Source organism: Bos indicus x Bos taurus, chromosome 23, assembly GCF_003369695.1.
Source record: "Bos indicus x Bos taurus breed Angus x Brahman F1 hybrid chromosome 23, Bos_hybrid_MaternalHap_v2.0, whole genome shotgun sequence".
NCBI classification, from domain to species: domain Eukaryota; kingdom Metazoa; phylum Chordata; class Mammalia; order Artiodactyla; family Bovidae; genus Bos; species Bos indicus x Bos taurus.
This window is the reverse complement of record NC_040098.1, coordinates 51,033,841-51,059,574: the sequence shown is the minus strand read 5'-3', so window position 1 is coordinate 51,059,574 and position 25,734 is coordinate 51,033,841. Positions and strand designations below refer to the sequence as shown.

The window sequence follows — 25,734 nt, the reverse complement described above, 5'->3', positions numbered from 1 at the left end:
GATTACAAGGACAGTGAAGGCAGCTTTCAGATGTGTTTTTTATAAGAGACCTTCTTAAATGAGAATGAAGATGAGACAATACATGAGGAAATAACCACTGATTCGGAATATCACGTTCCTGGGAAATGGTCTAATTCTCCGTGTCTTTTTGGCAGATGATAGGGGTGGAATGAAGCTAAGATTCTAACTGACCCTCTGATAGTCCTGCTCCTTTCTGCTCACTCCCCGATGCCAGGTGGCTGAAAAAGAACATGCAACCCACCGAAGACCTTGCCTCGGTCACACACAGGTTGTCGGTGTTCGGGCCAATCGAGTCGGTGACGCTGTGCGGACGGCAGAGCGCCGTGGTGGTTTTCAAACACATGGTCTCGGCCTGCAACGCGGTGAGCGCGTTCCAGAGCAGGGCGCCGGGCAGCATGTTCCAGTGTGCCTGGCAGCAGCGGTTCATGTCTCGAGAGCTGAGGCTGCCCCCGACCAAGAGCCCACAGAAGTTCCCCAAGTGCGTTTGACATCATTTGTTTCCCATCAAGGCTCCAGCACAATACAATCACAGCAAGTGGTATTTAAGCACTGAAAGAAGGCACAGCGAGCTTTATTCGGCTCGGGGGCTGACACATGGGAGCAGCGGTACAGCGCTTCCCTGGAGGCGCCCGGCTGCCGCGCAGGCCATCAGAGCTTCGCCTTTCTGGACAGGAAGCTTGCGATGGCATTCATGCATTCGTCTGACTGCCACCTCTCCCTTAGGACACTGCTTTCTTCCGCGTTGACCGCGTGCAACTTTTCTTTCTCCCTGTTTCTGATGATCTGCTTGGAAATTCTCATGGCCTGAAAAATCAAAAACCAACAGTTAGCTGAAGAGGTATTCTAAGAGTAGTTGGAATCATTCTAGAATTCTGATGATTGTGTGGCTCAGTAGTTCCTTTGATCCTGTGATACCTTGTAAGGAAGACAGGGCTTCTTGAATGTTCGAGTGTGCACACGTCACCTTGGCAGGGGTGGGGCGGGCCCTGTGACCGCACACTTCTGGCTCCAGGACTGCGTTCTGAGCAGCAAGGACGAGAGTCGCTCAGCAGCGGGCACGTGTGGACGCACAAGCGTCCCTGGGAAGCTCACCGATCTGCCTGCTCACCTGGGCTCAAGGCCAGAAGTCCCAGCAGAGGCGGCCGAACAGCCTCCTCAAAGTCATGCCCAGGAAGAACTGCCCCTCTGCCGCCACAGCCCAGAAGTGGAACGGCCATTTGGAAAGTTTCGTAAAAAGTCAGTATTTCTAACGTTATTATGGTTACTTTTAACATCAGATTTACATGTGCTCAGAGCAAGCGAAGGTGTCTTGTTTTTTTTAAATTGCTTATTTAAGGCAAATGGTTCTTGCAAGTAAAACAAACAAACAAACAAAAGGGTCCCGGATACTAACATTTGGGGGCAGCTTTGAATATGCTTTCAGCCTGGCCCACACTTCCTTCTGAAAAGTGCCGTCGGGAAAAACTTCGGTAACGAGTCCTTGGGCACATGCTTCCTGGGCCGTTAACTTCTTCCCAAAAAGGAGCATCTCTGCCGCCTGGAATGAAAAGCAAGGTTAGGACGTGACTTCAGTGAAGAAAGGCTCAGTAACTCAGAGTGAGCTGCTCTCAGCAGACATGCGGCCACTTCCTTCGGTCTTTGAGATCGCCAGTATTTCTCATTAAGGGAGAAATTGATGGCCCCACAGGCAATGCTGTGCAGGCTGTGTGCTGAGACCGCCAGGCTTTCGAGAAGGCTTGTGGAGTTTGCGGCTTCTCTTGTGTGTCTATGTTGGGCAGGTAAGAGCTGGGACCTAGACCAGAAATGCCAGATATTGGGTCTATGACAAATGGCAGCTATGATTTCCCGTTTCGTACACAACACACAACCACAACAAGAAATGAAAACTCATGGTCATAGAGGACGACAACCAGCTTTTAGAAACAGCAACGGTCAATTCCCTTCCCTGGAAATTCACACAGTGGTCTGGGGAGTCAGGTGAGCTCTAATTCACTGGAGGAACGTGATGAAGACTAACGTTCAGATTCTAACAGAACTGGGGTCACTGAGAGGGTATCTTTCTCTGTGTTTGCCATTTTTCTTCAAAGACTGTTCCACAGCCAAATGCTCTAAGCCTTCGAGTTGGGTCTGCCCGACTTTTCAAGTTCAAATCTGTGTAACACTTCAGGGAATGTGTCAAAAGAAAGAGATTTAAAAGGGGGCTTCCTCAGTGGCCTAGTGGTTAGGGTTCTGGGTTTTCTCTGTTGTGGCCCAGGTTCAATCCCTGCTCGGGAAACTGAGATCCTGCAAGCCATGCGGCATGGCCAAAAAAAAAACTTAAAAAAAAAAAAAAATTTTTTTCCCATGGAAATCTGACAGCAACAGGCAAAGGCTCCATCCCCACTCCTCTCTCAGACCTTGGAGGATGTCTGCCAAGCCCCTCCCACCCCGGTGGGGTCCTGCACACAGACAGCGGCGGGCACTGAGGCTTCCGCCGCCGCAGGGACAGGCCGGAGTGGCCACAGGCCCCTGGGTGCCCGCCCTGCCCCGAGCAGGCTGGAGAGAAGGCTGGAGAGGCCAGGACGGCTCCGGGCGCAGGGGCATGCAGCTCAGCGTGACCCGCGGTCTGCAGAGCTGCGGACTGAGCGCCAACCCCCTCCATGCGAGACCCTCCCCATGGCCCGGCTCCTCTCTTTAAAACTCTCGGATCTGCGGGGCAGATCACGTGCTTCTGTGTCATCCCTATTATCAAGGGAAAGAACAGGGGGTACGGGACGCTTTCGGAGTGGAGAGACTTTCTAACGTTTATTTTTAAGGCTTCCGAGACCTACCTTGCTTGAGCCCATTATCTTGGGGAAAGTGTAAGAGGAACAGCCTTCTGGACTCTGGCCCAGGTGACTGAACGGGGTGTGAAAGCTTGCCTTTTTGGAGAGAAAAGAAAAAGAGAAAAGAAAATCATCTTTTCACATGTGATTTCAGAAACATCACCATCTGTTTATGTCCTCCTTACGGTACTTAACTGAAGCACTTTATCGTATTACACAGGCAGACCTCACTCCACTAAGCTTTTGCTTTACTGTGCTTCACAGACACTGCTTTTTTCTTTTTTTAAAGAATAAATTGAAGGTCTGTGGCACCTCCGTATCAAGCAGGGCTGTCCATGCCATTTTCCCAACAGTGCTATTTTTAAATTAAAATGTTTTTAAAACATTTAAAAATAGCTCATGGTTTTTTAGACACAATGCTATTTGCACACTCAACAGACTACACTATAATGTAAATGTAACTTCTCAAAGCACTGGGAAATCAAAACATTCCTTTGACTCACTTTATGGTGATATTTGCTTTATCCTGGTGCTCTTGAAGTGGACCCACAGTGTCTTCAAAGTGTGCCCTACACACACAAATTGACTCTCTGGACATACACAGTTTGATGAGTTTTAAACAAATATATACAGTTATGTAGCCACTACCATAGTCAAGATATAGAATATTTCTATTGCCCGTGGTGGTAACAAACTTGCCTGCAGGAGACATAAGAGACAAAGGCTCGATCCCTGGGTTGGGAAGATCCCCTGGAGAAGGGAATGGCAACCCACTCCAGTGTTCTTGCCTGGAGAATCCCGTGGACAGCGGAGCCTGGCGGGCCACAGTCCACGAGGTCACGGAATCAGCCGCGACTGAGCGCACAGCCTGTTTCCTCGTGCCCTCCCGCAGGCAGCCTGTTCCTCTCATCCCTGAGCCACCACCAATCCGGGCTCTGTTCCTACAGTTTTGCCCTTTCTCACATGTGTATAAATGGAATCATACATCCTGTACCTACTTCTCCTTTTTCAGGCCTCTGTCCTTAGCAGAAGGCTCCTGAGTCTCCACGTTGCTGTCTCATGTACCAGGATTTTGTTCCTTCTTATTTCTGAGCGGTATTCCATTGGATGGGTATATCAGAATTCATTTATCCATTCACCAGTTGAAGCCACTGTGGCATTTCCAGTATTCTGGATACTGTAAGCTTATGATGAATGTCTATTTTCAACTCTCCTGGGTAAATACCCAGGCTTGCAATTGCTGAGCTGTGTGGTAAATGTGTGGTTTAACTCTCTAAGAAGTTGCCAGACTATTTTCAGAGAGGCTGCACCATTTAGCAATGCCACCAGCGGTGTATGTTCCAAATGCTCCAAGTTCTCCCTAAACCTTGTCATCATCAGTCTTTTCAATTTTACCCGGTCTCATAGGTGTATCATGGTGTCTTGGTGTGGTTTTAATCCCTTCGTGGCTCCACGGTAAAGAATCCACCTACAATGCAGAAGACCTGGGTTCGATCCCTGGGTCGGGAAGATCCCCTGGAAGTGGAAAGGGCAACCCACTCCAGTATCCTTGCCTGGGAAATCCCATGGACACAGGAGCCTGGTGGGCTACAGTCCACGGGGTCACAAAAGCGTCACCCATGACTGAGCAACTAAACAATGACGGCTAATGATGCTGAGCATCTTTTCACATGTTTATCAGCCATTTAGTGTCTCCTTTGGTGAAGTAACTTGCAATTCTCTGTCCACTGTTTTTAAGTTGGCTTGGTTATCTTTTTATTATTGAGCTGTAAGAGTTTCTTACATGTTCTGTTTACAAATCCTTTTCTTAATGGTGTCTTTCTCATATTTTTAAGAGCCATTTACACTTTCTTTTCTGTGAGCCGTATTATTCCTCTCCAGCTTGCGTTTCTGTATTACATTGTTGATCCATCACCTCACTGATTCATTTTTAAAACTATACTAGCAAGGTTAGCCTCTATTGTTTTCTCAATTGTCTTGATTTTGCCCCAGAGGTTTTTGATTGGCTTTAAATACCCAAAACTACTTTAATATTGGTTATTTAGGCTACAGAGTCAGTCAGTTATTCAACTACAATAACTGTGTTTTCTGTGTTTTCCTAGATGTCAGAAATATTTTTGTGTTTCTTGATGAATGAAAAGTTCTTAGGAAATTAACTTATAATTGACAATTCTGTAAACAGCATATTTAGACTTCATTTTTCCATAATCAGACATGTTGAGGTTTTTTCAATGAATACTGTTAAAAGATAAAAACATATGATGTGCGACACATACAAATCAAAATAATAAAAGTATACGGAAAACAGTAATTAAAGGCACCTGCCTTCTCTTTTGCCCCCAAAAGAAAGCCTTTTGGAGAAAATGTGCTGAGAAGGAACATAATCAAAAAACAAAGGAGCCAACCTTGGAAAGTGTCACAAACAGGTCCACGGAAAGCTAAAGCTCTGCGGCATTTACTTACTTACAAACATCATTATAAGCAACACTGAGTGAACTTCAGAAACAAGAGCAATAGAGGCAGAGACGGTCAGATACTGGCGTCAGGCTGCCTGGTGACCCTGGAGCTTCTTGACCTCTGTGCCATGGTTTTCTCATCTGTGAAATGGGGATGAGAGCCCCTGCCTCACGGGGCCATTACTGTGGGTGCTTACTGAATATGTGTAATGGGCATCAGCAGAGTGTCTCCTGTGGACTGACCACTCAATTATCTACTATTGTTATGACTTCCACCTTTTCATGAGCTCAAAGGAGAAAGGTGCTGTTTGCTGACGGAGACACTAATAGGCAGGCATGACCTACTGCCCATAATAAAGAATAATTGGTTATATGGGTTAAATGTTAACCCACATTTAATATGGTATACATTCAAGAAGCCAGGAATGAACAGATCCTATAAAATCAATTTCTCTCCACAGCTTCTTTCTTCTGTGTCTTTCTCTGATTTGAAATTGAATCTTGATTTAATTCAGTTGGGTGAAATCTTAGCGGTGGTCACTATCTGTCAAATATCTTACTGTGGGCCCAATCTGTCAGCATATATAATACACACACATTTCCCTCTGATTTCAATTTTAATTTAAGTTGTATCGTAAGACGGAGTCTTAGGAATCTTTATCAAGATGATGCTCATGACAATCATTTGGAATCTAGTGGGAGAGTAAGATGCAAATATGACACTATTTGGCTTTCAAGTCCTACAGAAAGAGACCACCAACTTCAGGTCAGGAACTTCTGCTCTTACCCTGCTCAAAGCAGATCAATGGATGGGTCATTTAACACACAGAATGGGACTGAAGACTGTGAAGTTCTGCCTTTGGGCAGAAAGTTCTACCTACAAAGGTTAGGTGGCCAAGCGTCTAGAATTGCACTTGCTATTTTTACGGGGAAATTATTAATAAGTATTAGATCTGACAATATGCCCAATCGGATTGAAAGGAATCCAGTCAATGATGGGAGTAAAGGACCCTTATAAATGGCCCTGTTACTGGAGAAGGTACCTCCAACAAAACCAGGCATCTCTTCAGCAGCAAAAACCAACTGTTCCCTGCAAGGATATGTGTACATCAGCAAATTTCATTGCCACAAAAGCAAGAGTCACTCTAAGACTCTGATAACCCTAAGAGGTGGTTATTAGTTCTACAGGAGAAGTTCTAGGGTCAAGGTGCTAAGATAAATGTTTATCACATCATCTTTGTTTATAAGGAAAAGAACTAGGCATGCTAGGGTTCCAGTGTCGGGGACTTGTTAAATTAGGTAAGCTAAATAACCCAAGTGTTAGCGCTGCTTATCTCCGAGTGGGGAGAGGAGTGATTTTATTTTTTAAAAATATTTAGCATTTATCTACCTGGCCACGGCGGGTTTAGTGGTGGCACGCAGGCTCTGCACTGTGGCACGAGGGGTCTTTAGCTGTGGCATGCAAACTCTTGGTTGGCACGTGGGGTCCAATTCCCTGACCAGGGGTGGACCTGGGCCCCCTGCATTGGGAGTGTGGAGTCTTAGCCACTGGACCACTAGGCAAGTCCCAAGGAGTGATTTTTAAATCAACTGTTTTCTTTGTACTTTTCCATATTTTCCAAATTTTTATTTTCTACTATGACATACATTACTACTATAGTAGGAACTGAAGTGAAAATCTATATAATTCAATGGTGAGCATGAGGCAGTAACTTCTCTGAGCTTCGGTTTTCTTATCTGCTAAGGGCGGGGTGGGGTGGGGGGTGAAGGTAGATACTGTCTGAAAGTCCTTTCTTAGTCTAGATTTCTAGATTCCAGGGTTCATTTACACTGGAAAAAAAAAAAGATCAAATAGCTCACTTGCATAACCTTCAAAGCTGCTTTTTTTTTTTTTTACCCATGCTTGCAAGTCTGAAGGTCTCCTGACTATTTTAGAGCAAAGTTGAATAACTCTTGTGTCATAGGCTGAGAATAAACAGAACCAAAAGGGCTGGGACAATGTTCATGACGACACTGGTGTTTAGGAAAATTCAGGTTAAGAGTGAAGGAAGAATACAGCATGTCAAGGCAGACTAATTCTTTGGGGAAAATGTAACTTTCATCCCTTCTAACCCCGACCACATGCCCTGTTTACTACCGGCAACGCCAAAGCAGCGTTTGGAGGAGCGTGTCTTCCCCAGCCTGACATCACTCGCTTCTGCCCGCGGACTTACCCGGTCGGTCGCGTAAACGACGTCAAACAGCCCGAGGATGGTGACGGAGATCCCCACGGCCGGACCATTCACCACGGCCACCAGAGGCTTCGGGAAGTCTATGAAACAGTTGACGAAATCCCTGCAGACACGCAAATAGACAGGCGTGTTGAGCTGTTCCCAAGCAGCGTCACCGAGGTCCAAGCAGGACCGGGGTCCGGAACGCGCTTCTCTGGGCGGGCTGGAGACGTTTCCAGCTCCCGGCACCTCCCCGGCCTGCAGCCCGCGAGTCACCCGGGCCCCGTCTGCGGGGCACTGGAGGGGTGCCTGCAGGGACCCCGGGGCCGGCCTCGGTCCACATCCTGCGTCCTGGGCCTTCAGTCAGGGCCGTGAGTCAGCGGCCGACTCGGAGTCAGCACGGGCCGCGCGGTCCCGGCGTGCTGGGCAGCAGAGCGCCGGGCATCAGAAGCGGCTGGGCAGCAGGGCCCGCCTCCAGCCCCCTGGGCGCAGCGGTCCCGGCAGCGAGGCCTCCCGCAGCCCGGGAGACGGCGCTCGGCTCCTCCGCCTCGGTGCGGCGGCGGCGGCGCTGTCGCTGAGTCGTGACCGCCGCTGCCTCGACGCGGAGAACTGAGAGCGCGCCGGGAGCTGGCTGCCGGGCCCTCCCGTGAGGAGCGCTCAGGGGAACGGGAGTCACCGCGAGGAACCAGACGCCCTTCCTGACGGCGGCCGGACAAGTACGCTTGTCGGAAGTCACCGCCGACCACAGGCCACCAGTGTTTCTCTTTTCTGCAAGCTCAGACCCCCTGAGGAACCGGGCGAGCCCCCGGGTCAGCCGGCCCCTCACCTCAGGAGGGCGGCCGCGCTCCTGGCCATCTCCTCCAGCCCGCCGGCGGGCAGATGCGTGAAGTTGGTCAGGTCGTTCCCGCTGCAGTAGTAGTCCCCGCTGCCTGCGAACACAAGCCATGGGCGCGCCACTCAGGCACCCGCCGCTCCGGGCACCTCCTGGGCGCCAGGCTCGGCGCCGCGCTCTGCGAGAGCACCGTGAACCCACGGGGGTGCCCGCCCTGGCTGACCAGACGCTGCATTAAGGACACGCTGACAAACGCAGGCAACGCGGCTGGGCCACGAAGGGACGCGAGAGCAGGCGGGGGGCCTCTGATCTCATCTGGGGGCTCGGGGAGGCGGGGGCGGGTACGGGCGCAGGGCGGGGGTGTTCTCCGGAGCTGACAGCGCGTGTGAGGCTCTGGGGCGGGTCACCCGGCGCTCGATGGGCCCAGAGAGGCACCATCACAAAGTAACAGTTGCCTTCAGCTTGCTCTTCTCAGTCCAAGACAGAAAGTTAGAAGGGAAAGCAGAATTTACGGAATCTATATGACATGAATTAGAAAGGCAAGTCTAATCGACGTAATTATAACTCTACACCTTAATAATCAAGAGTGAATTTACTTTTAATTCTTAAAATTTTTTAAAAATTTAAATACTTATTGTTATTACTTGGCCAGGCTGTGTGGCATATGGGATGTTAGTTTCCCTGACCACGGATCAAATCTGTGTCCCTTGCATAGGGAGCAGGGAGTGACTGGACCACCAAGGATGTCCCTGAAGTCACTTTTTAAGTGTTTGTGGATGATATAAAACAATTGGCCATTTTTTTGCTTCTTAATCTTCAAGGTAGAGATTTCAATATATATCTAGTATACATGAAATTTTAACAGATTCTAAAAAAAAAAATTAGAAAAACTGATCATCTCTGATTATAAGCCAGGAATTGATAACAGAAATGCAAAACAAACAAAATCCTTTCTGAAAACTGAAGGACCTATTATTACAACGCTGAGATAGAAAGAGTAAGTAAGAAACCAAAAGTGAAGGGTATATAGAAAATAACTATAGAACAAGCATGTGCGCTAAGTCACGTCTGACTCGTTGTGACACTTTGGACTGTATAGGCTCCTCTGTGTATGGAGAGTCTCCAGGCAGGAATACTGGAGTGGGTTGCCATGCCCTCCTTCAGGGGATCTTCCTAATCCAGGGGTCAAACCCGCACCTCTTATGTCTCTTGCACTGGCAGGCAGCTTCTTCACCACTAGCGCCGCCTGGGAAGCCCAGAGAACAAGCACTATTTATCAGCACTTAATCTTTCCGTTTTCTTACTTGTAAAATACTAGTAATAATAGGGCCTAATATCATAGGGTTATTGCAAGAAAGCTTAGAAGAGTTAAGAATTAAGAAAGCTACCAAACAAATTAAAATGCTTAGCCCAATGCTCGGCAAACAGGAAGTATGATACAAACGTTAGCCGTTATGACCAGCTAATATGAAATTCAGCAGTTTCACTTTTACAACATGGATATCTTTGCATATTTACTGAAAGATGTATGCCTGAGGATATTCCTTGCAGCATGATTTTAATAGCAAAAGACTAAGTACAACCTACCTGTTCACTGACAGAGGAATAATGAAACAAATTATGGAGTCCTGAAACTTTCATACTTTGCAGTCCTGCAGAGGAAAACTTAGATGTGCAGGTGCTGACTGAGAACAAATTTTCAGGACAGCAGTTAGGACAGAAAGGTAGGTATAGTGTGTGTGTATTGTGTGCTTCCTCTTCTGTTTACAAAAGGAGGGGTAGGGAGAATCGCACACACACACAGGCAGTTTCTAGAAGGCTCGAGAAAAGCTGAGGTGTTTTAGGATGCAGGCCTGGGGTTTTAGTTTAGTTATGTGCATTTCAGTCTTTGGGTTTTTAAAAAATGATGTGCCTGCATTGTACATTCAGTTTAAAAAATGTTAACTAAAAAGTCAGAAACTGTTCCTCCCCTCTAAGCAGCTAGCGCTGCCTCTGGACTGTCCCCGTTGCCTTCCTGCTCCTAGGCATACACAGGGGATCCTGCTCCTAGGCATACACAGGGGATGCCAGAGCGTCTTTGCGTCTTCCCCACTTCACTCTTTCTCATTAGCTGTTAGGGATCTTTCTCCTCACCTCTCTCTCTCTTTTTTTTTTTTTAAACTAAAAGTGCTCTGATATTATATATTTTACAAATTTCAATGAAAATTAAAATCACTCCTGGGGATTCCCTGGTGATCCAGTGGTTAGGACTCTTCACTGACAAGGACGGGAGTTCAGTCCCTGATTGGGGAACTAAGATCCCACAAGCTGCATGGTGCAGCCAAAAGAAAAGATAAATAAAATAAAATGACTCCTGCTTCTGCCATGCCAACACGCAGCAGTGGCTCCCGCCTCCCAAGTGCGGTGTGAGCCCTGCCCTGCCCTGCCTCAGGTCACTATCTTGACCACTCTGTAGTGTTAGGAAGACACTGTCTTCTCCACTTAGGAAGCAGAATTCACCCACAAGTAGTAAGAAGTGAAGCTGGGATTTAAACTCAAGTTGATCTGCGTCCAGAACCTTAGCCTTCACCGCTATACACATGCAAAGCCCCTACCAAGTTCAATCATCAAGTTCTCATCAGCCCAGGCCCATCAGCATCCATATTTTCCAATAATTATCACAGTGCTGATATAATTGCTAATGTTTTATTTCGTAAACATTTTTCTATACGGTGACTCTCTACAGTTACACTTTTTAATGCTTTTGCAATACAGAGTCTACAGGATGTTCTAGCATATGGTTTATTATGGTTATTTAGAGTATTTAGAATGTTTTGGGAGATTCCTGTGTCAAAGTATGTGAGCATTTTACATATTGTCAAATGCTGTCTTTTTAAAAGGTACCTAACACTTTTTAAAGTCATTTCTGCTGCTGTCAGCAAAGGGCATTTATTCTACCATGACCTTCTCAAAATTCAGTATAGTATAAAAGTTTGCTAATTCAGATAAGCATTAATATAAACTGGTATCTCATCATTTTTATTTGTGTTCTTACTTATTAATCTGGTTGCATTTTCCTTGTTTCTTTGATGCCAAGACTTTCTCATACAAACTGTCTATTCATTTTACTCACCAATTTATCTAACAGGTTTAGCACTTTTCTTACCAAATTGTACCTGCTTTTTACATGATAAAGGTATCAATCCTATGTCTTACCATATTGTTTATATATTTAAGAATTAGGGTATCTCAGCACTAGAAAAGATAATAGAGCTTATTTACTCAATTTCTTTTCTAGGAGAACATCCTCCCCTGCCCCCAAACAGAAATCTAATTAAGAAATCCAAGGAAATGTCTTACCTGTTAAAACAGTTATGGCTGACTCATCCTTGCTTGCAGCCTGAAGTGCAGCTATGATGTCATGATACATCTGCGTGAAAGAGGGAAGACGAGGAAAGGAGAAAGCTGAAAATGATCATTCCTACCCAGTGGGTCCTCTCCACGTCCGTCTGCAAGCCCGCTCTTTGCAAAGTGCCAAACGCTTACCTCGGCTGTATTTACAGAACCAAAAAGGATGCTGATACCCTACGGTTTTTGAGTGAAACAGAGGAGACAAGACAAGCAGGACGGACTCCCGGGGCAGATGGCGTTACCTGAGTGGTGAGAGCATTTTTTTTGGCTGGACGGTTCAACCTGATGGTGGTGATGCCGTCTTCGGAGGTCACCACCAGGCTATCGCTTTCCGGTTGCTTCCTGTCTGCTGCAGGGGCCTCTGGGCTGGGGGACTCAGAGGAAGCACTCAGCCTGGACACCAAGTCCACGTAGTTCTGTCGGGCAGCTTCCTAAAGAGAGATGGTGATTTCAGCCCAGTTAATGAACAAGCATTTTGAGACACTTCCTGTCCTACTCAGTACACCTGATGGCAATGAAGGTCCTGGTTGGATATAGGGACCTCTATCCCCAGAGGGCTCATCTTTATGTCTTAATAGGGAGAAACACCCACCTCCCTTAGGAGCACAGTAAGTGAAATAAAAGCAGGATGGGAGTCCATGTACCTTGGACAGACTGCCAAGAGCGTTCCATGCATCCCATTTGGTCTTACTGATAAAGTCCAGCATACCTGGTTTGGGCACGTTACAAGGTCCTTCAGTGGCCTATGAAAGGAGAGGGGCAATTACTGGTCAAACGCACATGCAAACTGGGCCTTAAACAGCTGAGATCCATGCAATGCACACTGGCATGATGGTGCCTCCTCTCCCAGGCAGCTTCACAAGGCAGAGACTGATCTGAACTCTCCTCTCTCCTGCCCTCTCAAACAGGAGAAAAAAGACTGGAGAGCCAAAATAGGCTATTATGGGTTATCAGTCCCTAAAGTTATAATTGCCTCCGTATGAACATAATGCAAGATCAGGGTTTGGGGAAATGCTTTCAAAAAACTAATTGTTCATTAGGTTTGTATCGATGGTTCAAGCAGTCTTTAAAGGAAACTAGCCAACAAACACTTAGAAAACACGGTATATCCTGAAAGCTCATTCAAAGGTACCACTCCCCACCAGTTCCTCACAAATCTGTGGTGGTGGATGTCCAGTAAGTGAGCAACAGAGCTGCCCCAGAGGGGGGCGGGGGCAGGGGTGGGCACCAGAGCCACTGGCCCTTAGGACACCTAACTGAAGGACATGCAGTTGGGGAGGGGGAGGTGCAGTGAGTGTTTTGAGATTAAAAAATATATATGCACTATTCTTTTCAGAAATGGCAACTTAAAACTCCATTTAATAACCATGCTTTTAATTGTCATATTTCTAGCTAAAAGAGAAAATAAGAGAGAGGCTTTGAAAGACGAAGACAGTAAAGGAGGCTAAGATGGTCCGAAGAAAAAGACTTATTTCTCAAGAGTTAGCCATCGGGGATGCTAGAGGCAACACGGGCCATAAGACTGCCCCCCACTTGTGACACATGGGTGTGAGACCAGGGGCTCCTGGAAGTGCTGACTCTGGGCAATGACCCGGAGGATGGCTCACAGGACACACTCTCGTCCTCCCGGTTACCAGTCATTGCAGTGGGGGGGTGGGGGGTGGGGGTGAGGGGAGGCAGGGAAAAGACGGGACTCAGATCAGCAAGGAAGGAGCACAGCGGTGGAGTAAAGGAGAGATGAGTGTGACCCGCCCCCAGCGGCCACTGCAGAGTCAGGACTGTGTACTTTCCCAGTCCCAGCTGCCGTGTGATGCACACACAGCGTCCTGCCACCAGGGAAGCTCATCCAAGCCTCCTTGGTGTTCAGAGTTTTCCTTGGGGCTCCGCCACTTCTGAGTGATTCTCTGTAACTGCAGCCTCCGCTCCAACTCTACCTGGGGGGCCAGTCCCCTCTAAATCCCATCCTTAGACTCTCCAGGCAAACAAAGACTCAGTCTATCCTGCTTGGCATTTCAAGGGCTTAGAAATTACCTCCCAGAAGCCAAGGGCAAGGGTCAGAACCTTGTGGGGCAAGGTTAAATTCTTTAATATACACACTAGTATCAAAGTAAGAGGGGCTCACAGGGATCACAGAGGAAAAGAGGACACAGGAGCCCAGAGGGTCTGACTTTCTGGATAGTTTTCAGACACTGTAACTGAAAACTCAAGTTTTGAAATGTTTTTATAAAGATTTTCAAATATATGTAAGAGTAGAATATTATAATGAACTCCCAATATTCAGCCCGCAAATTCAATTAACTCTCATTTTTGCTATATTTGCTTCAACCATCCTTTTCCGTTTATGCTTAATTTTTTTAGAGAATGGCAAACATCACACCATTTTTCACTCCATGTACTAAGTATGCACTCCTAAAAAAAAAAAAATCAATTTTTCTTATATAACCATGATGCTATTAAGAATAGTTCCTAGGTGTCATCTAATACTCGATCCCTATTCAAGTTTCCCAGCTGTCTCAAGGCCACGCTGCCGGCTGGCCGTGCCTTGTCGTTCTGGTTGCTGTATCTCTGAAGTCTCTTTTACTCCGCAGTGATCCTAAGGAGTGACTGTTTGCCTTAACAGTGCTCTGAATCTTATCCAATAAACTCTCACGCATACACTCTTTAGAGGAAAGCCAGCAACGCACTCAGGCTGTCTTCTCAGAGCAACAGACAGCGTGTCTATCTGAGGACCCCTGTGCTCAAGATGCTTCTCTCCCAAACACCTGCGGTGCTCACCTGCTTGTAGAGTGCGTAGAGTTTCAGCTTCACCTCATTGCCCGGATCCTCCTTCAGGAGCTTCACCTGGCTCACCGCGTTGTTAAAGTCCTTCTGGCTGGCTAGCATGGCGGGGCCGCGCACGTGTAACCCAAGGGCTGGGACCTGCAGGGGGCTGCAAACCGGCAGGCGGGTTCCTAACTGTTTCCAACTCCTCCACACCGAAATGCTACGTTTCTCCAGCAATATTTGCCTTGCACTTGCCTCAGCCAGTGGTTAGTGGTTTCCAAACTGGTCCCTGGATAAGAAATCCAGACAGAAGCTAACTTCGGTAAGGAAGGCCCTCAGAGATAAAAGCAGCCAGAAGCCAGGGAGCCCAGTAACGTTGTCAGAGGCAGGAAGTAAATAAGAGGCCTGGGAGGAGGTGGGGGGCAGGAGCGCCAGGCAGGATCTGAGAGCTGCCAAGCCTCCTGTGCAACTGAAGTTGTTTTAACCCACTTGATGGTGGCAAAGAGCAAAAAAATGTTCTTTTTAGAAGCACAGTTGTTTTATGAGGGACCTCCCTGGTGGTCCCATGGCTAAGATGCTGTGCTCCCAATGGAGGGAGCCTGGGTCTGATCCCTAGTCAGGGAACTAGATCCCACAGGCTGCAAGAGCCGGTACAGCTAAAAACAAACAGACAAAACCGCTGAAGCAACTGCGGGGAAGGGACATTCAGACTGTAAATGCTGAGTTTGTGGGGATGATCTGAGAGTTTCAGCCTGGGTAAAGCTCCCCTCTGCTGATCTAAATAACTCTCCAAGACCTTGGGGCACTCGTTCCTGCCATGGTGAAGGGGACTCTTATCAGCAGTGGCAAAAGCTAAACGTGGAATCCACCTGTCTGGCCACCCAGGCAAACTGCTCCAGCATCAAGAGACTTTTATTTTGAGGCTGGCAGCTGGCCATTATCTCTTGGAAAAGTGAAAGTTGCTCAGTCATGTCTGACTGCGACCCCATGGACTGTATAGTCCATGGAATTCTTCAGGCCACAATACTGAAGTGGGTGGCCTTTCCCTTCTCCAGGGGGTCTTCCCAACCCACGGATTGAACCCAGGTCTTCTGCATTGTAGGTGGATTATTTTACCAGCTGAGCCAGCCACAAGTGAAGCCCAGCTCTTGGATGGCAAAGTCAAAACTCTTTACTGGCTTATTAAGAGACACTATCCTGTATACTTCTGGCTTGTGAAATGATTATAATTCCCGGCACGGACCCATGTCAAATAAAACACTTGACAATCTCAACCTCTGAATATAACGGCAACCCACTCCAGTATTATTGCCCAGAGAACCCCATGGACAGAGGAGCCTGGAGGGCCACAACCAATGGGGTCACAAAGAGTCGGACACGACCAAGTGCACACGCACCCCACAGACAAAATAAGGACACCGAGACCACCGGGTAAAGTGTACAGGAAGAACTCAGCATCCCAAGATCCAGACGCAGCCTCTGCAGCTGAACCTGCGTCCCTCTAGGACCAAATTTCCTTACCGACTTTGTGAGTCGTTCTTATGCCCCAAATTCCGTCCCCTTTCTCGTCCCCTCTGACCTCAATGCTGGGCGAACTGAGCACTATGAAACCAGTCAGACGACTAAAACTGCTGCTGCCGATACTATCGTTCTTGCACTAAAACTGCCGTTCTAAACAGCCCTTGAAACATGCAAACTCAGGCTATTTCTCCAGAGCAGCATAAGCCCACAGACCTCCAAGCCACGGACCACCTGGCCAGAGAGTCATAAACCAGAGACATCCAATGATTACTGTCAACAGAGGATAATTAACTTCAGCTTCTCTGCTCTCCCCCCTTCCCCCCAAAAAACCCCTGAGGGGGTTTCTGTGGCTCCTTCTCCCACCCCCTTGGAGTCCTGCAATAAATCCGTACTTTGCTGCCAGCTCCTGCTGCTGGAACTTGGTCTTCTGCTCCAAGGGCACAAGAGCCTTTTGCTCAATGATGTAGTCACTGATTAACAAAGTATAATCTTTTATCAGGTCAATGCCTAACTCTGCTCAGCAAACACCTGAGTCCCAGCACACACACAGATAACAGGAGAGGAGAAGGAAGGTAGGTTTTCAGAAGGAAAACTGGTTGGTGTTGCAGATAGCGCTTCTTTCTTAAGAGAGGTGGAGGACCTACCTGGGGGAATCTACTTGGCCTGGATGCTAGGCTGTGACACTCACTGAGCAGACACGCTCAGTCCTCACCTCCAGCAGTCTAAAGAGCCAGCAGCAGAGTGGGGACAGCAAGCGTGGCTAAGTCCTTTTTAAGCACACACTATAAGCAGCGGGAAGGGAAAAGCATCACAGCACAGCAGTGAGGTCATAAACAAACAATGGATGTTTACAGCAATGACTCGCATCCAAGATGATTAAAATAAGTTATGAATAAATCCCCAACATAACAAATGTATCACCTCCTCTGCAATAATGTAATTTTCAAAGACTGAGACCAAACTTTGAATTAATGCCATTCAGTAAAATTAGCCTTCTGGTTTTACATTAGGCTTCCCTGGTGCCTCAGTGGTAAAGAATCTGCCTGCAATGAGGGAGACCCAGGTTTGATCCCTGGGTGGGGAAGATTCCCTGGAGGAGGAAATGGCAAACCACTCCAGTATTCTTGCCTGGAGAATCCAAGGACAGAGAGCCTGGAGGGCTATAATCCATTGGGTCACAAAAGATTTAGCGACTAAAGGACACGTTTTATATTAAATAACTGAATCATTTTTTTTCCCCCTAAAAAGGAAAAACTGAATCCTACACGAATCTGGCAGCTGCAAAGTTTCAAGTAGAAAACGAACGGAAAATTTTAAATGTCCTTAAAGGCCGAAATGTGCATTTTTTTCCCACAAAATACGATACAAACGTATTTATTTTAAAATCGAGTTTTAAAAACAATTAAAAGCACGACCGTTTAATACATAAACCGGGAACGTGCCTCTCCACGTAGGCGGATGGCGCGTCCCGCGGTCTCCCCGTCGCCTGTGCGCCCCGGGTCCGGCCTCACGTGGGCCGCCGCGCGCCCCACCAGGAGTCACCCGGAGGACGTCCTCCGCGAAGCACCCAGGTCACCCCCCGGAATGCGGGGCGCTCCTCCGGAAGGCCCGACCCGGCAGGCGGCGCCTCCGAGCCCGGCAGCGGCCGGCGGGGCGGAACCGGCCTTGGCGGGCCAGACCTCCTTCGGGCCCCGAGGACGGCGAGCCGAGGCGGCCGCCTGACGTCACGCTCCCCGGCCAGCCCGCGCGGCCCGCTGCGACCCGCTGCGGCAGGAGGCGGAGACAGGCCGCGAGCTCCCGCAAGGACGCGGCGTCCAAGGGCGGCCCTGGGCCCGGCTCAGCACGTACCTGCCGAGAAGCCCAGAGAACCAGCGCCTGGCAAACCTGCCTGCCAACCCCGCCATGGCCGCCCGAGTACAATAGCGGGACTGCCCGACAGGGCGCCGGGCGTGACAACATAGTAGAAGCGAGGGCCGGGGGCGGGGCAGGGGCGGAGACGGGGGACGGGGCGGGGCTTGACGCGAAGTAGTTCAGTGCTCAGTCAAGACGGACTCTCTGAGACCCCGTGAACCGCACGACGCCAGGCCTCTCTGTCCATCACCAACTTCCGGACTTTGCTCAAACTCATGCCCATTGAGTCAGTGATGCCATCCAACCATCTCATCCTCTGTCGTCCCCTTCTCCTCCTGCTCTCAATCTTTCCCAGCATCAGGATCTTTTCAAATGAGTCAGCTCTTCGCATCAGGTGGCCAAAGTATTGGAGTTTCAGCTTCAACATCAGTCCTACCAATAAACATTCAGGACTGATGTCCTTTAGGATGGACTGGTTGGATCTCCTTGCAGTCCAAGGGACTCTCAAGAGTCTTCTCCAACACCACAGTTCAAAAGCATCAGTTCTTCAGCACTCAGCTTTCTTTATAGTCCACCCCTCACATCCATACATGACCACTGGAAAAAACATAGCCTTGATTAGACGGACCTTTGTTGGCAAAGTAATGTCTGCTTTTTAATATGCTAAGTTGGTCATAACTTTTCTTCCAAGGTGTAAGAGTCTTTTTATTTCATGGCTTCAGTCACCATCTGCAGTGATTTTGGAGCCCCCCAAAATAAAGTCTGACACTGTTTCCACTGTTTGTCCAGCTATTTGCCATGAAGTGATGGGACCAGATGCCGTGATCTTCGTTTTCTGAATGTTGAGTTTTAAACCAACTGTTTTACTCTCCTCTTTCACTTTCATCAAGAGGCTCTTTAGTTCTTCACTTTCTGCCATAAGGGTGGTGTCATCTGTATATCTGAAGTTATTGATATTTCTCCCAGCAATCTTGATTCCAGCTTGTGCTTCCTCCAGCCCAGCGTTTCTCATGATGTACTCTGCATAGAAGTTAAATAAGCAGGGTGACAATATACATCCTTGACATACTCCTTTTCCTATTTGGAACCAGCCTGTCGTTCCATGTCCAGTTCTAACTGTTGCTTCCTGACCTGCATATAGGTTTCTCAAGAGGTAGGTCAGGTGGTCTGATATCCCCATCTCTCTCAGAATTTTCCACAGTTTATTGTGATCCACACAGTCAAAGGCTTTGGCATAGTCAATAAAGCAAAAAACAGATGTTTTTCTGGAACTCTCTTGTATTTTCGATGATCCAGCGGATGTTGACAATTTGATCTCTGGTTTGTCTGCCTTTTCTGAAACCAGCTTGAACATCTGGAAGTTCACGGTTCACGTATTGTTGAAGCCTGGCTTGGAGAATTTTGAGCATTACTTTGCTAGCGTGTTGGATGAGTGCAATTGTGCGTTAGTTTGAGCATTCTTTGGCATTGCCTTTCTTTGGGATTGGAATGAAAACTGACCTTTTCCAGTCCTGTGGCCACTGCTGAGTTTTCCAAATGTGCTGGCATATTGAGTGCAGCACTTTCACAGCATCATCTTTTAGGATTTGAAAGAGCTCAACTGGAATTCCATCACTTCCACTAGCTTTGTTCATTATGATGCTTCCTAAGGCCCACTTGACTTCACATTCCAGGATGTCTGGCTCTAGGTGAGTGATCACACCATCGTGATTATCTGGGTCATGAAGATCTTTTTTGTACAGTTTTGTGTATTCTTGCCACCTCTTCTTAATATCTGCTTCTGTTAGGTCCCTACCATTTCTGTCCTTTATTGAGCCCATCTTTGCATGAAATGTTCCCTTGGTATCTCTAATTTTCTTGAAGAGATCTATAGTCTTCCCCATTCTGTTGTTTTCCTCTATTTCTTTGCATTGATCGCTGGGGAAGGCTTACTTATCTCTTCTTGCTATTCTTTGGAACTCTGCATTCAGAGGTTTATATCTTTCCTTTTCTCCTTTGCTTTTTGCTTCTCTTCTTTTCACAGCTATTTGTAAGGCCTCCCCAGACAGCCATTTTGCTTTTTTGCATTTCTTTTCTATGGGAATGGTCTTGATCCCTGTCTCCTGTACAATGTCATGAACCTCAGTCCATAGTTCAGCAGGCACTCTATCAGATCTAGTCCCCTAAATCTATTTCTCACTTCCACTGTATAATCATAAGGGATTTGACGTAGGTCATACCTGAATGGTCTAGTGGTTTTCCCTACTTTCTTCAATTTCAGTCTGAATTTGGCAATAAGGAGTTCATGATCTGAGCCACAGTCAGCTCCTGGTCTTGCTTTTGTTGACTGTATAGAGCTTCTCCATCTTTGGCTGCAAAGAACATAATCAATCTGATTTCGGTGTTGACCATCTGGTGATGTCCATGTGTAGAGTCTTCTCTTGTGTTGCTGGAAGAGCGTGTTTGCTATGACCAGTGTATTCTCTTGGCAAAACTCTATTAGTCTTTGCCCTGCTTCATTCCGTATTCCAAGGCCAAATTTGCCTGTTACTCCAGGTGTTTCTTGACTTCCTACTTTTGCATTCCAGTCTTTTCCAACTTTGTGGTATCATAGAGGGTGACGGAATGCCTGGTTGTAAAGCACCCATAGGTTCAATTATAGCTTTAATTTTTCTTAAATCAGTTAGAATTCTCCATTTTCCTGATTTCTTCTTAGAAACAAAGACTGGAGAATTCCAAGGACTAGTAGTTGAGGCAATATGATTAAGAGATAATTGCTCCTCTACTAGCTGTTCAAGAGCCTGTAACTTTTCATGTGATAGCGGCCACTGCTCTGAGGTTCATCAGATTTCCATGTCAATTTAAGTGCTGTCTTTTGTTGCTGAGCAGTGACCCCCACTAAAAAGCCTGTGTATTTCAACAGCATTATATCCCATGTTTGCCATAGTTTGTTTAGCTTGAGAAGATCTGGTAGGACTTGTTACAGAAGCTCCCCATTGCATCAGTAGATCTCATCCCCCTAAATTAATAGGGATATCTGCAGCTAAAGGTTGCAAAGTTGCAGGTTGTTGCTCAGGACCTGAACAGTTCAAAATATTAGTACTTTTTTGAATATTTTGCATAGTTCCAATTCCAGTTAACATAATAAGAACATCTGTTAAAGGCCAAGAAATTGGCCAATGCTTTTTAGATATTATAGAAACATCAGCTCCAGTATCCACAAGTCTTGAAAATTGCTTGTTATTAATATATACAGATAATGTGGGTCTAGAATTGATAGAGTCATTTCCTAGGCAGGTTGATAAGAAGCCTAGGGGTCCCCAAGGAGAGAGGGGTCTGGAATTCTCAAGGAGGAAGAAAGGACAAACTTTTTTTCTCATTCCTTAGGATTATATAACAATAATGTATCCTGCCTGAGGACAGTCTCTGGATTAAAACTTCTGGCTAATCCTGCTGTCTTAAAATGTAAATTATGGAAGTTGGTCTAGTGAGGTCTTTACAGCCTCCAGACATTCTTTTCATTCACTGTAATAACGAATTGGAGAGTATATAACTCCATCGCTAACACTAGCAAGGGGGTACTCTTTCTGCCCCTTCTGATGCCTATGTCAGAAGCTTTCTCTATCTCCTTTATACTTTAATAAAACGTTATTACACAAAAGCTCTGAGCGATCAAGCCTCGTCTCTGGCCCCGGATTGAATTCTTGTCCTCCAGAGGCCAAGAATCCCAGTGTCTTTTCGTGGTTCAGCAACAACCTTTCAGAATCAGGTACAAAAGTTTGCCAATATACCTGTTTTCCTGTAATTCCAAATCCTCCAGTTCTTTTCATATGAGATTTACTAGTAGTGATATAAGGTAATAATAACAATTGAGCTATACAATCTCCTTTTATTATTTGATAAGGATACTCTGTTTTCATCATAATAGAAATTTCGCCCTCATAACCTTCACCTATAATCCCCATTAGGTCTTGAACTCCCTTACTTGTTAAACTACTGTGTCTTAATAATAATCCCACACTTCCTTTAGGTATTGGACCTTTAATTCCAGTAGGGATTTTATAAATTCCCATAGCTGGCATAAGAAGTAAATTACCAGTGGCGGGGACATCTAGTGCTGAGCTCCTGGGTGTTGCAGGAAGGAAGCTGGCAACACAGGTGTGTGCTTTGGATGAGGTTGCTGTTCACCGGCTGGGTACACAAAAGGAACAGCGTTCCATGTTTGTTGAGAGCCTGTATTGTTTGACGGGCCCTGAGTGGGGTCCTTCTTCCAGTTTCCCGACAAAGGGGATCCATTTTTATGAAATTTAGATCTGCACCGATTAGCCCAGTGATGGCCTTTATGACAGCGAGGGCATAATCCAGGTGTCTTCTCCTCTGTGGGAGTAGGTTTAGTGGGTGTGTTTTTACTAGTCTTGCAGTTTTTCTGCACATGTCCTCTGTTACGACAACTAAAACTTAACCTGCTGATTCTGCTCGTTGTTTCAAGCCTGTAATGCGTGGAGCCAACATTTGCATCTTATAGGGTTCTCATCCAATATCGTGACAAGCCTTAATATAATCCTCTGGAGGCTTTCCTTGTACTTTGAGAGGCTGTAAAACCTTTTGACATTCTGAATTCACATTATCATAGGCAAGCATCGGTAATAACATATCCCTTAATTCAGTTTGAGCAACAGTTCTCACCAGATTTTGTTTTAATTGGGCGATAAAATCAGTATAAGTTTCTCCATTAGATTGTTTTACATTAACAGAAGAAGGATGAGACTGTCCCAGGGGGCTAACCTTTTCCCATGCTCTAAGACAAATAAATCTAATTTGACTTATAAGTTGATCATCGAATTATAGTTGTCTCTGAACCCTTTGATATGCCCCTGACCCCATTAATTGCTCCACAGTAATATTAAGAAGAGGATTAGTCGCTGTATTTCTTTGAGCCTGTTGAGATGCTTCATCTTGCCACCATGTTCGGGACTGTAAAAATTCCGAAGTGGATAAGCACGTTCTAGCGATCATTTCCCAATCATATGGAATTAGTCGTTCAGACTGAGCCAAGCCCTGAATAAGACCCGTGGTGTAAGGGGATGTAGCTCCCTACTGTGTGCATACCTGTTTAATCTCCTTATTAGTTTTAAAAGAGAGAGGCGTATGCTCAAATTGTACCCTGGCTTGTGGAAGCTGAGCATTAGGGGGCATCTCAGTCATGATAACAGGCAAAACCAAAGCATCAAGGTCACCTTCTCACCTCACTGCTCCTCAGCTTGTTGAAAAGATGAGAGAGCAGGTGTAGACATCTTTGGAATGTGACCGCGGCTCTAAATACCCCATCATCCCATGGTGTATCAGGATCTACTGCAGGGGGTCCTAAACTATAGGGGGCTCTGGCGAAGGACCCGAAGGCTGTGAGACTGGCGATAAAGGGAAAGCTTCAGGATGTTGCTCAGTACCACAGTTAACAAGGGAATTAGAACTCAAAAATTGAGCCTCTCTCTCCCCTTCCAAAGGATTATATTTCCCTTTATCCAGATTTTCATAAATATGAGGCTGCTGGACAGGCAATTCCTGAGATGCAGAAAGAGCAGGAGTATCAGATTCTGAATCAGAACAGTCAGACCATTCAGATTGTGAAGGAGCCAAAGTGGTATAAATAAGGTTACACAGAGACCACATGCTTAGTAGGAATGAGGTCCCCAGACTGATAGGCTTGACGCAAGCCACGCATCACTTCTTTCCACTCATCACTTCTTTCCACTCATTAAGATGCAAAGTCCCTTTTTCTGGGTCCAAACAGTGACAGCGCTTATGAATTGCCTGAAATAATTCCTGAAAATTCTGTTCCTTCGCTTTTACTCCAGAGCTACGTAGTAAGGTTTTAGAAGCACAGTATAGTCAGCATGCGGAGAAGGAGCTTGCCCCGTTGTGCCCCTGATTGACAAATCCAGGGGGGTGTACTCACCAAGTACTGTCACCGTCCTCCCATCTCTTGGCTGGAATTCCCTGCATCTTCTGGAGCTGCCGAAAAAGAGCCTTGAGCCCTACTTGCGCCCTCAGGTCCCTGTTCGGGCATCATATGTCAGGACCAGCCCAACAACGAACCGACCCGAGGGAGCGGGGCCGCAGAAGAGTAAAGAGAAAGAAGACTCAGAAATAAAGTGGAGATCAGAGGGCTGATGCCATCCACAGGCAAAGGCCCAGATCCTATTCCTTGCATGGCTTTTATTGTGAACATCTACGGCCTTGTTCATGCTCCAGAGATATCTGTTCTTTACAATCTCAGATGGCAGATAAACATATGCAGTGCACAGTCCTCAATGTCAAACCTTCAGGCCGTTCATGACTTTGTTTAGTCGTGTCCGACTCTTTGCGACCCCGTGGACTGTAGCCTACCAGGCTCCTCCGTCCATGGGATTTTCCAGGCAAGAATACTGGAGTGGGTTGCCATTTCCTTCTCCGGGGGATCTTCCTGATCCAGGGATCAAACCCGGGCCTCCCGCATTGCAGGCAGACGCTTTAACCTCTCAGCCGCCAGGGAAGCCCTTTTGGCTAGTGACACCATTTCTCAGCAACTCCCTCAAGGCTCTGGTTAGGGGAACAGTCACTAATGGCTTTCCATCAGTCACCCAGCCCTTCGCCCGGGGGTGATGAGAAAGTCATGCTTATTTTTCAAAGAAGCCCCATTAATTATGGTACAGGCCTGTGCATAGCACATTCCCTTCATTTACCCTGCCATGTTCTCGAGTGACTTGCAGCCTGGTTGGAAGTTCTCGCCTCTCAGAGCAGGTCTGAGCTGGGCACTGGGGGCAGAGGAAGGGCAGACAGCCTGCAGGCGGGTGGCCATGGCTGCCTGGCTCCCTCCTCCTTGCTTTCTGCTCCAGAAAGTGGCAGGTTCCAGAAACCATGCAGATCTGGGGCAAGGAGGCACTGGCTGCAGGTCCTGGGGCGGAAAACTTCTCAGGTGGTGCTCGTGGTAAAGAACCCGCCTGCCAGTGCAGGAGATGTTAGAGACCCGGGTTCCATCCCTGGGTCAGGAAGATCCCCTGGAGAAGGAAATGGCAACCCACTCCAGCATTCTTGCCTGGAGAATCCCATGGACAGATGAGCCTGGCGGACTACAGTCCATGGGGTTGCAAAGAGTCGGACACGACTGAAGCGACTTGGCATGCACACGCACGCTGAAGAGTGTTCGGGTTTGCTAGAAAAGCAGAGCCAGCAGGACATGTGTATGCACAGAGAGCAGGTTTAAGGAAGTGGCTTCTGTGACTGTGAAGCTTCCTAAACCCGATATTCGCAAGGTGGGCTGGAAGCTGGAGGCCTTGGAAAGTGTGTCAGGGGCAGTCACGGGCAGGATTCCTTCTTGTTCTGGGGATGTATTCAGGCCTTCACCTGATCTGATGAGGCCCACCCACATTATGGAGGGCCATCTGCTTTACTCAAGGTCTACTGATTTCAATGCTAATCTTATCCAAAAGACTCCTACACGGAAACATCCAGAATAACATTTGACCACACATCTGGACACCGTGGCCCAGCCATGCTGACAGATAAAATTAACTGTCACAGCCGGCGCCAGGAAGCAGTCAGAACCTGTGTTCAGTGGTCACTGGTTGGACAGTTGTGGGCCTTCAGCTCAAGAGTCACGGCCATCGCGAGGAGCAGGCCGCCCTCTGAGGCGAGGGTGGCAGGAAGGCTGCGTCCCCTGCGCCTGTGCTCTTCACAGCGGCCATGGCACCGGTGGCACCGTCACAGCACATCTCCCAGCACAGGCTCCTCCATGGCTTCCTGGAGGTGGCCCACAGGAACGCGTGCGTCCATGAACATGAAGACATGGGGAATGGCCTCTGGGTCCAGGGCCGGAGAACAGCAGGGCTGGAGGCAGGACCTGAGCTAGTGCCCAGCTTCCTGCCCAC

The 25,734-nt window shown here is 47.3% G+C and overlaps 1 protein-coding gene across 3 annotated transcripts; it reads right to left on the bottom strand.

Moving 5' to 3' along the window:
• Nucleotides 1-20: 20 nt before the first annotated feature.
• Nucleotides 21-17,982, bottom strand: ECI2 (enoyl-CoA delta isomerase 2). 3 transcript variants are annotated; one of them, XM_027524341.1, is made up of 10 exons: nucleotides 17,846-17,982; nucleotides 14,489-14,642; nucleotides 12,358-12,456; nucleotides 11,956-12,144; nucleotides 11,663-11,732; nucleotides 8,318-8,420; nucleotides 7,495-7,615; nucleotides 2,832-2,921; nucleotides 1,415-1,558; nucleotides 21-825 (listed from the first exon to the last, which is right to left on the bottom strand). In XM_027524341.1, the coding sequence occupies exons 1-10, from the start codon at nucleotides 17,899-17,901 to the stop codon at nucleotides 670-672; spliced, it is 1,182 nt and encodes a 393-aa protein (XP_027380142.1). In that variant the 5' UTR covers nucleotides 17,902-17,982; the 3' UTR covers nucleotides 21-669. The 3 variants fall into 3 exon arrangements, with proteins under 3 accessions (XP_027380142.1, XP_027380143.1, XP_027380144.1); XM_027524342.1 differs by having other exon boundaries at nucleotides 14,489-14,765; nucleotides 17,846-17,938; XM_027524343.1 differs by lacking the exon at nucleotides 17,846-17,982 and adding an exon at nucleotides 16,642-16,738.
• Between the last annotated feature and the right edge of the window lie 7,752 nt (nucleotides 17,983-25,734).